At 61.1% G+C, this 10,747-nt stretch overlaps 1 protein-coding gene across 3 annotated transcripts; it reads right to left on the bottom strand.

Moving 5' to 3' along the window:
• Positions 1 to 670: 670 nt before the first annotated feature.
• On the bottom strand, positions 671 to 6,854 carry OSR2 (odd-skipped related transciption factor 2). 3 transcript variants are annotated; one of them, XM_048287139.1, is made up of 4 exons: positions 6,560 to 6,854; positions 2,941 to 3,667; positions 2,172 to 2,271; positions 671 to 1,432 (listed from the first exon to the last, which is right to left on the bottom strand). In XM_048287139.1, exons 2-4 carry the CDS (start codon positions 3,594 to 3,596, stop codon positions 1,250 to 1,252), a joined length of 939 nt encoding a protein of 312 aa, XP_048143096.1. In that variant the 5' UTR covers positions 3,597 to 3,667; positions 6,560 to 6,854; the 3' UTR covers positions 671 to 1,249. The 3 variants fall into 3 exon arrangements, with proteins under 3 accessions (XP_048143096.1, XP_048143095.1, XP_048143097.1); XM_048287138.1 differs by having other exon boundaries at positions 6,556 to 6,853; XM_048287140.1 differs by having other exon boundaries at positions 870 to 1,350; positions 6,556 to 6,853.
• Positions 6,855 to 10,747: the final 3,893 nt, after the last annotated feature.

Raw genomic sequence — 10,747 nt, 5'->3', positions numbered from 1 at the left:
ATTGTTCAGTGCCACCATCCTGCCGGCTGCAGAGCCGGTGCAGGCACTGAGCGTGCGGCCCATGGGGTGGACATACTGAGTCGCCGAGAGCCACCCCGGCGGGGAGTGCCTGGGGGCCCCCACCGTGGGGTGAGGGTCTCCCGAGAGGGGGGGAACAATCCCTCTTCTCCTCGCCTCTCCGTCCAACCCCCTGGGCGTGACTTGTGCTCGGCAGCGCAGATGGAGGAGGGGAACGGGGTGAGGGGATCCCTGCTCCCAGTGCCGCAGCTCTGCCAGGGGCCCGCGGATGAGCCCGGGGCGGAGGGCGGTATTGGCGCCTCGCTCTTTGCTTCCAGAGCTGTCGGGAAAGAATCGTCTTCTGCAGGATAAAGTCCCTGTCTAGGCAGGTGAATTGCCCGTGTCCAAAGTCTACAGGCAGGAGGCTGCCTGCTGCAATCCCCGTGAGAGGGATAACTTTTACAATATACGGGCTGATTGCGAATAAGTTACTAATAAGCCGCTTTGGTGTAAGAACGGCTCTATGCATTATTTCCTAAGATCTGTTTATTTGCAAATATTTCTTACTTTTTCTTCTTTTAAAAAAATCGTTCGGGAAAATGAGGAAAAAAAAGTACAGAAGTTAATATTTAGACATTCATACTATTAAGTAATAGAGCTATAAACTCTCAAATAAGGCACTTTCATTTTACTTAACAATAGATAACACAACAGCGACAGTGGAACAGACCAAACAAAAGCGATCACCAAAATTGTTGTGACAGTACAATTACCAAGCTAGGAAATTTATTCAATATGCTTTACCATTGCATTGACACAGCAGGAAAAAAAAAAAGCCCAAATGCTCAGAGAATAATACAAGAAGGCAGGAGGTATTTGGAAAAAAAAAAGATTTATTTTGAAATACATTTTTAAAGAGATACTTTGCCTCCACGATTTGTTATCGATGTGCATCTGACACGATACAAAACAAACAAATGAAGAAAAAACCACGTTCTGTACAGAGCTCTAAAATGAGCCGCGATTATCTACAAGATGAGCTTTACGCTTGGGTGTGGGTTGGAGAGGGGCCCGATCCTGCAGTCCGCACTCTCTAAACGAGTTTCGCAGACATGTGGTAGGAAAGCTTGGCCCCGAGTCTGCGTGCGTGTCTCCGTGTGTGTGTGTGCGCGTCTGTGAGTTCCTACAATACACTCCTTGAGTAAAGTGGGCAAGTTGGAGCTGCCGGAGCGGGCGCGGGTCCCTGGCTGCTCTAGAAGTCCTGCCGCGGGGTGTGAGTTAGACTGTGCCGCCGTAGATCACAGTTTCGCCTGAACACTTTGCCGCACTGCTCACAGTTGTAGGGCTTGATGTCTGTATGGGTAAGAAGGTGAGTTTTCAGGTTACTTCTTTGATTAAAGGTTCTTCCACATGTGGGGCATTTGTGTGGAGATTCCTGTTCAGATTTGAAGCAAGCAAAGGATTAATCCTTCACAAACCACCTGGTTTAACGTATCACTGCACTTTTTCTCATCGCAACGCACAACTTGAGATATCGGGGGAGGACACGAACGAGAGGAGCCCCGTGCGGCCGGGCGGCCGCCCACCTCTCCCTATCCTGCCCCAAAAGCCTTATTTGATAGTTCTCGAGTCGTGATGTTCCGCGCCCCTGGGGCGCACGGAAAGCAGCCTCCGCGCCGCCCTCCCGCTCCGGGACTCTTGCTGCCTGCCCGGCTGCCACGGCGGTCCCTCCGCACCGCTCCGCCCCGCATCCCGCATCCCGCCACCGGGCCGCCCCTCTGCCCCTCGCCTGCCGCCGCCGCCAGGGCAGGGCTGCAGCCCTCAACGAAAAACGCCTCGAAGCAGCGGCGTGGACAAACCCGAACCCGGGGCTCACTCCCGGCCGCCAACCGCGTCCCCGCTGGCTTTAAGCCTGTCTCCCACGGCCGCCGTTTTTCCGCGGGTCTCCGGCGGCCGCCGAGGTAACCACCGGCCGCTGTCCCCCCGCGGACCCACGAGACCCTCCAGTGCCGGAGCCCCCTCCGCCCTCCCCTCTCCACCAGAGCCCCGTTCCCCCGATGGCCACCGCCCTTGCCCCGCGGCGGGCTAAGCCGAGCCGAGCCGGGCCGAACCGGGCCGGGTTGGGTCCGCGCCGGCGGCACGCACGTTGAAAGGCCGGGGAACGCCGGGCTCACCTGCATGTGTAGGGTTTTGTGGACCGCCAGGGTCCTGGACTGGCAGAAGCCCTTCCCGCACTCCTGGCACTTGAAGGGTTTCTCTTTTGAATGGATGTACCTGGAAGGCAACCCGTGGGGTGAGCAGCGCTGCCGGAGGCGCGTGGCACACACGACCCCACACCCCACTCCCCCCAACTCGACACAATCCCCCAGACGCCCTCACCCTGCTCTTTCCTCCCTTCCCCATTATTATTCTGTTTATGGTTAAACTTCTTGGCGGGTTCAAAACATTTGCAATAATTCATATCGAAGCGTGACTGCACTCTCTGGTGCCAGACCGGGACAGCATCTGAGCTGCCGGCCGGACCCTAGCCCGCTCTTCTTCGAAGGCGGAGAGCATTCTCCGCTCCGCGGCCGCGGGCGCCTCTCAGCACCGGCCGCGGTGTGCGGAGACGGATGGGGGACCAGCAGGGAAGCGCCCACCTGCGACCCGTCCTGTTCCCTCCATCCCCCAGGGCCATGACTCAGAAGCACAAAAGCCCCGGGATCTTCATCTCCTGCTGTGAACCCCTCTGGCTCTCCCTCAGCGGGGTACCCGTCCCACACAAAACGCAGGTTTCGGCTGCCCTGGTCCCTCCGTGGCCACGGAATCTGAGCCGGGAGCTTTTCCTGCGCGGTTTCCCTGGCTCAGCCCAGAGCTCCTGGAGCCGCTGAGTCTCGTCCCCCTCGAGAGGCTCACCCCACCCCGGCTGCCCACGGCCCGACCCCGGTCGTGGTGGTCCCTCACCGGTGGTCCCGCAGGTGGTCCTGCCTCCGGAAAGCCTTGTGGCAGATGTCGCAGGTGTAGGGCCGCTCGTCCGTGTGGGTTCGCTCGTGGATGAGGAGGTTATAGGACTTGGTGAAGTGCCTGCCGCAGAACTTGCAGATGAACTCCTTTTTCGTCTTGGAGGGCAGGCGCCCGCGGGAAGGCTTCCTGTCCGGGGACAGCTTGCTGATGCCCGACAGGGGAGAGGCCAGTCCGGGACTCAGCTTGGCGAGCTCCCCCACCTTGGGGGGGTCCTCCTGCGTGGCGGCCACGGCCAGGTTGGCAAAGTCAAAGCGGGGCCTGTCCTTGTGCAATGCTGGGAGGACGTGGGCGATGGCCCCTTGCTTGGGGTGGAAGAGGTGCGTGGCGAAGGGGAGCGCGGGGAAGGGGAAGCGGGAGTCCACCAAGCCCTGCGCAGCCGCCATCTCCGTGATGGTAGAGCGGGTGATTTCATGCACATTGGGGTAGCCCAATGTCCAGTGGTTCATGTGCATGGTTTGCACGGCGCTGAGTCCGTACAGACCTTGCAACTGGTCCACAGCTGCGGGGAAGGTGTTCACAGCCTGGAGGAAGGAGTAGTTAGTGAGTTGCAGGGACGGGTGCAGCGGGATGGGGGCTGGCAGAGCTTTGCTTCCCATCTTCCCGAGGTGGGCGCGAGCCGGCGGAGCAGCTGGTGCCTCTGATGGGCTTCCGAGACGGGGAGAAAATCCTAGGAAGGAAGAGGGAGAAAGGAGGGGAGAGAGACTTTTACTGAGAGCAGCGTGGTGCTCCTTAGCCGAAGCGAGCGCAGCAGCGGAGCCAGGGAGGGACAGGCACGGCTCCGGTGCACTGTCTTGCCGCGGCCCCAGCACCCCGCCGCAGCCCAGGCTCCCGTTCTCCGCCGGGACCTGCGGCCGACACTGACCCACAGCGCGATCGCTTCGACCGGAGAAGCTAAAGCGTAGTAAATAAATAAATAAAAATAGCGTTCCCGAAACGCCCACACCAAATTAAAATAAAAAGGAGAAAACTCAGCACCGAGCCAACCGAAGGCGCCGCAGATTCAAATTAAACGAATCGTGCAAAAATACAGGCGTAACAGAAACGAGGCCGGGGACGAAGCCTCTCCGCTTTCCGTCACCCTGCCACCTTCCCTTGCAGCGCCCACCGCGGAGACCCTGGAGCCGCCTCCCTCCTGCCCCCCGCGCCGACCTGGCCCCCGGCGTCGCTCCCACCCTCCGTCCGGCCTCCTGCGGGCGCGGAGGCCCCGACCCCCGACCCCTCCTGGCTGGGGCCTCCCCGGGATAGAGCAGGGTGCTCACGGAGAGGCGAGTCAGGCCCGGGGAGCGGAGTGGGGGGGGAATAAACCCCGCGTTCGTTCCTAGCTCCGTTGCTTATTTTTCTTCCTTCAACAACAACTCATTTATCAAGATAACCGAAGGAGAGAAAAGGAGCCCTTGCCCCGCACGCACACCTCCTACCCAGCCCCCCGCGCCGCAGCCATCCCACCGGCGGCGAGGAGAGCGGCCGGCCCGGAGGCCTCCCCGGCCCACCGAGGGCCGCCCGGCACGGCGCTGCCCCGTAGTCGTCTCCCTCCGTCTCGCAGGGCCGAGAAGGGCGAGCGCAGCCCCGGCGGGACGGAGCAGTGCGGCCGAATCCCCCGCACTCCCTCGGGCGTTCCCCGGCCGGGAGCTCCTCCGGAGCGGCGGGGCCGTGAGCTAATGAGCGGTGTGTGACTGTCAGAGGGTTTCACTCAGCCCATTCAACCGAAACCGCCGGGCCCGCTGCTCCCGTCGCAAGGGAGTCCCCTCGGCGGACGCGGAGCGACGCTCCCTCCCGCGGGGTAGGGGGACATCGGCATGGGGGGCAAGCCACTGCCGTTTCCGTTTTTTCTGCTTTCGTTGAGGGTTCACTTCCAGCAGCCAAGAGGCTGCCGCGACCCAGGAAAGCAGCCAAAGCAAACGCCAGGGTCTCTCTGGGCCTGTAAACAAGAGGTAGGGCCGAGGGTGACCCAGCACCTCAAGGGATTTGTGTGGAGGGTCTGGTAACGCTCAGTTCCCAAAATAAACAAGAGACCCTCCCCCCGCAAAAATCCTGAACCACCCCCTCCAAACAACAACAAAAATAAAGGAAACTCTCCGAGCGCAGAGCCCGGGCTCCATGAGCGGTGTCCCTGCCTCACGGGCCGCTGCCGCCCGGCTCCTGCCGTTCCACTGGCACCGCGTACACTCCGGCTGGAAAGCTGCTTTCCGGGTTTTTTTCCTAAAATAGCTTTCCTCCACGTTTGTGGCACCGCACAATTGCCGACTGGGGAAAAGAAATGCGGCAGGGAGGTCGAGTGGGAACTGCACTGCTGCCTACCCCTGTTTTCGTTTGCCTCGAGTCGTGGCTCTCCGGAGCTTCCTCCGCTGCTCCCCAGTTTTCCTCGTTTATGATTTTATCGACACCAGAGACAGTTATCGATACGACCTATTACATATGGCGACCTTTTCGTTTTATTGGGGGGTGGGGGGTGGTTATATATAGAGACTTATTTTTAAAGATGTCGTAGTGTGAGTTCCTGTTCGCTTTCTGCGAGGAACCGAAACAGAAGCAATTAAATCGCTTTTCTCTGGCTGCTCCGAAGGCTCCTGCCTCCATCCTGGTTGTTTGAGGCTGGGTTTCGGAGCCACCGGCTGGAAGCTATGACCGAAGTAGGGGCAGTGTTTCCGTAGGGCAGAGCTCCCTCTGTTACGACTGCGTTTGGTGGCTGGGGGGGGAGGAGGGGCGGGGGGTGTCATTGCACCACGCTCGTTTTGCTGTCCAAAACCCAACTCTGAACACGGAACACGAAATCCGCATTTTAAGGTAGAAACTTTTAAAACTACACTGCTGTCTGAATGGCGGTACATCTGTTACTATTTGTATTTGGAGGTAACTTTAGTAAAACGTATCAAAAAAGACTAGAAAGCGCCTTCGTACGTGATTTTAAGGCCATTTATGTTAAGGTGTGTTGAGACGGGGGGGGGGGGGGGTGAAAGTCAACCAAAAACGGATGTTACTTAAACCTTGGTGCTTCCTTTTCCCATTCTATTCAGAGAGCTTAATTAAATTAAGCCTGGTGCCAGGACACCCCTCTCTACCTGCTTGCCTCCGACCTGCTGGTCCGGCCCGTGCTCCTCGTTCTCCCGCGGTGGGGCCGGGACCGTGCCCCGAAGGCGCTGCCGTCCTACCCAGGGAGTGGGCAGGCACCGGGTCGCTTCCGCTCCCCGACGGCCTCACCCGAAGCCGCGGCCGCCACTGCCCGCGCAGTCAGGTGTTTCCCCTGACCGAGGATTTCTCCAGGGCGACCCGCGGCGTGGTTCCGCAGTCCATGCACGGACTGGCTTCTCTCTGCTAGCAATTTCGCGTGCAGAACATCGAGAGCGCATCCCGGGAGGCTGCCGTCCCCTGGCTTCACACTAACGCGCCCGCGGCGTGGAAGGGGGGGACACCCACACCCCAACCCGCCGCGAAGCTGCGAACTGAAAGTAAACCCGGCGGCCCTGCGCTCCCGGCTGAGCGCACGCTCCGCTCTCGGGGCGGCCGCCCCGCTCCCGCCGACGGCAGCGGGCAGGGCGGGCCAGCGGAGCCACTCACCTACCGCAGCCTGCTGCTCCTCCCGGTGCAAAGCTGAGGCGGGAGCCGCGGCACCTTCACGGAGACATTAGATCCACAACGGGGGCGCTCAGCGGGGCCAGGGCCCGGCGGCGACCGGCATGTTGCGGAAGGCTGGGCGGCGGCTTTGAGCTCTGGCCGCGGCGGTCCCGGGGCCCCGGCATAGATCGCCGCCTCCCGCCCGCAGCCTCCCTCCTTCGACCCCGGCGAGGCTCGGCGCGAGTCTGAGCCGCCCCCTGCCCGGTCCATCACATTTCAGCGGTGAGTGGCGTGGAGCGCTGTCCCCGCCCGCCCGCCGCCGCCGCCGGCCCACCCCGCGGCGCGCACAGCCCCGCGCTCGGGGCCGCGCCGCTCCGCCCCGACGGGACGGGACCGCCCCCGGCCGCGGCCCCGGCCCCGGCCCGCCCCGCCGCGCCGGCCCCACTGTTTACTTGTGTTTGGGTAGCAACTGGGCTTTAAAGTGGCAGAACGCCCCCCGCTCCCCCCGTGTCACCTAAGGTGACTTTTCCCTCCGAGAACAGCTCGACGCCCCCCGCCCCACTACCGGGCGCGGGTGTTTGCGCGCTCCTTGCGTCTCACCGCCCAACCCGGCTGCCCGTCGTGCCCCAGCTGGGGTGACATTGTCGGCCCGACTGGCTTAAATATCTAAAATAACACCCCCAAACCTAGAGCGTGGGGTTTTGAGGGTGCCCATGTCGCCGAGAGTGGGTGCAGATAGTGCTCACGTCCAAATGGGCTTGTGGCCATCATGTCGGGTCGCCCCATGGACTGTCAGAAATTCGGCGCTGCTCTTTCACTGCGATTGAGTCGCCTAAGGGCAGATTCAGACAGAAAAGCTCTGCGGTGGCATCCCCATGCGCGGTGACTAAGCACACAATCCCTACCTGGAACAGACACATAGTTTCGAAAGCAGTTTCGATTTATTACCGGGGAATTTACTGCTAAATGGGGCCTCCCCAACCCTCTTCAAATATCTCGATTTGGGCGTCCAATTCACTTTCGTCGATAGCTGCAATGCGGCTGGTTGCATATGTCGACTTTGGGTTACATTTTTTATCTGCAATATTATCTTGTTGTGTGCGTTATTTAAATCACATGTATGGGGAATTTATCGTATAATCCCTACTGGAAATTGGAACTAGAATTGGAAAAGGACAGAAAGACGTCGGAGAAAATGGCACTTAAAGGACAGCTTTGAAAAATTTTCAACGGGAAGGTCTGTGCTAGTTAATTCAAGCCCGAGGTAGAGAAGAGGACGTAAATTACAGCTACATCGGGATTTTTTCTCCTTTTAGTGTACAGAAAGAAAAAAATTAATCGAAGAGGGAAATAAGAGTCGGCAGACGAAGGTTTGGCCGTGTCCCCTCACAGGGCAGCGCAGCCGAGGATGGCGCACGTTGCAGCCCGCGGCTGCCACCAGCCGCCGGGGCTATTTTTCGTTTCTTTTCATAAATCCCTTCTTCGAAAATGCTCTGTTTTAAATCCCAGGCAGCCTAAATAAATAGTATTTCTTCTCCCGGGAAGCGAGGATACGGAAGCTCACGATTTCGGGAGAAGGAGAGATTTCCTCGGGCCGGGTGTGAGGTGGGTGCGGGCCACCTCGGGGAGCCTGCACAGGGCAAGGGCTCATCGGTCGCGGCTGAGCTGGGGGACTCCGGCAGGACGCGGGGGCAGGACCCGCATCCCCTCGTTTTTCTTTCTCGAAAGAGGCAGGTTGCCTCAAGAACGAAGTGAAAAAGGTACTTCAGAGACGCAATTTCTTTCCTGCACTACTGGCTTCTGGATACCAAGAACAACACCCCCAGACTCAAGGATCAAAGGGAAATTGTTTCGGGAGAACCATAATTTCTTGCCCTTTACAGCAAGTAGAAGTAAGCCACACTCGTGGAGGGAAAAAAGAATTAAAAAAAAAAAAACAAAACCCAAACCCCCACATATATATATATTTAACAACCAACCCAAAATCAAACCCAGAATCTAAAAAAATCCCCAAACAAAAACAACCTCCTCAAATAACAAGCCGACCAGGCAAAGAAAAAGCTTCAAAGCAGAGGGAACTCGGGAGGGGAACGCTGCGGTGGGCGTCACTGCCCGGGCTGTTCTCTCCGCGGCCGCTCGTGGCACGTTTCGGCTACGCCGCGCTCTCCCACCACCGGCAGCGCGGCAGCCGCCACGCACGTCTGCGCTGGCCGGGAGCACCGGTGACCCCGGCGCCACTCCGCCCGGCCCGGCCGGCAGGTGCGCGGCGAGAGCCGGCCGCGAGGTCCACCGGGAGTGCCGCGTCAGCTCCGCACCAGCCGGAGCCCGGGGTCGCTCGGTCGCCGGGGGGCTCTACGGCAACGGCACCCGTCGAGCAGGGGAGACACTAGCCGGGGCACGGGCCGCCGGTCCCGCAGGAGCCCAGCACTCTCATGTCACCTTTCCATGTCCACCTCGGGCGGGCCCCTCCCGCACCCACGGGACTTCCCCCCCTCGGCGGGGCGGCCTCCCCGTTGTGCCCGGGACGGGCGCGGGCACGGCCGGGCGGTGCTGGGGGAGCCGCCGGAGCCGCTCTGTACCCGGCGGCGGCGGCCCGCGGTGCTGCAGCGCCGCCTTGAGGTCGGTGCGGCGCCCTGCGCGCTACGCCCGCCCCGGCGCGGGCCCCGGCCCCGCCGCCGTGGGTGTCCCGGCGGACCCAGAGCATTGGGGCTGGGGGCCCCGGTGGACCCAGAGCGGGGCTCTTCCCGCACCGCCCGAGAGACGGCGGCCGAGGGGCCCCGAGGAGCGCGGAGGTAGCACCGCTATCCGCGGGCGACCGAGCGCTCACCTCGCACCGCCTTCTCCCATCCGCGCGTCCCGCCAGTGCAGACATCGCCGCAGTTATCTCAGCCTCCCCCCGCTCTCTCTCTTCCCACACCCCCCAAAAAAATTCATCCGGAGTGCTGGATTCCGTCCAGGGTAGCAAGGAGATAGGCAGTGTTTGTTCTTGCTGCGAAGAAGAGATTTAAGCAGTTCCTCCGCGGCCGTGAAGCCTGGGGCAAACCTTGACCCTTTCTGAGCACAGAAATGCGCCCGGGACTGCAGCGAGCCCCCGCAGCGGTGCTTGGCGGGCCCTCCCCCGGGGCACCGTGCGCGGCTGCGGTGGGCGATGCGTGCACGGAGCAGTTCAGACCACCGCTGTCGGCAGTGGGGGGGCCGCGGTCGCTGGGAACTCACCCCCGAGAAAATGAATGGGACAGAGTCTTCAGGGGGGGTCAGGGGTGCAACCCGCAGCCGGCGCCGGAGAGACAAGGGTCAGCGGGTATTCGGGCCGGCTCCGGCTTATCACAGGGGCTAAGCCAAGGGAGGGGGCCAGGAGCACAGTCCCCAGTGCAGGGCACCGCTGCACCCTAGTTTGGGAGGCGACCCGAGGGCTCCCGACGGCCGCTGGCTCGGGAAGCGCTGCCGGGGCGCGCAGGGCAGGGAGGCCGCTGAGCAGCGAGGGCACCCGCGGACCGAGCCCAGCCCTGGGCTAACGCCGGCCGAAAGATAGGCCGGTGCGGCAAACGACTCGGCTACACACCGAGGACTTAATTTATTTTTTTTTTAAGGAAAACAGTGACCGCCCGTCTATCTGGCATCTGATTCCGCTGGTGTTTCTTGATGACTAAATCATTACCGACTTCGCTCCGTTTTATTGGGTGGGATATTCTGTTTTGTTTTTAATGAACTAGTCAGGAAATGCCAAGATTTGACAAACAGGCGTAGGCGGACGGAGACGCGGCGCTTGGCAGGCTCCGGGGGACACCGCCGCTGCAACTCCCGCTCAGCGTGCCCTTTTTTCCCTTCTCGGACTCAGATCCCCGTAGAATACCGCCGCGATTAATTTCTATGAAAGAAGAAAGTAATTAAGCACTCAACAACCTCAGTGGGCTGGATACCGCCCGCATCTACCCCGGGTGCACAAGCCCTGCCACCCCCTCGCCCTCGGCCCCTGCCCGCGGTCCCGGCCTCAGGGCTGCCCCTGGGCAGCAGGGAGCGGGCCCAGGCATCTCACCCGCGGCACCGCGGCTGCCCGCCCCGACGCCTCCCCGACGTGCATCACCACCGCAGCCAGCCCGACGGGTGCCTCCTCCTCGTCTTCCCCTCTCTAGGGAACACAGAGCCCCGGGGGGCTTTTGTTCTCCAGCCACTGCCGAGCCCCGGCTCCCCGCTC

This window comes from Corvus hawaiiensis, chromosome 26 (genome assembly GCF_020740725.1).
Source record: "Corvus hawaiiensis isolate bCorHaw1 chromosome 26, bCorHaw1.pri.cur, whole genome shotgun sequence".
NCBI classification, from domain to species: domain Eukaryota; kingdom Metazoa; phylum Chordata; class Aves; order Passeriformes; family Corvidae; genus Corvus; species Corvus hawaiiensis.
This window is presented reverse-complemented; position numbering and strand designations above follow the sequence as displayed.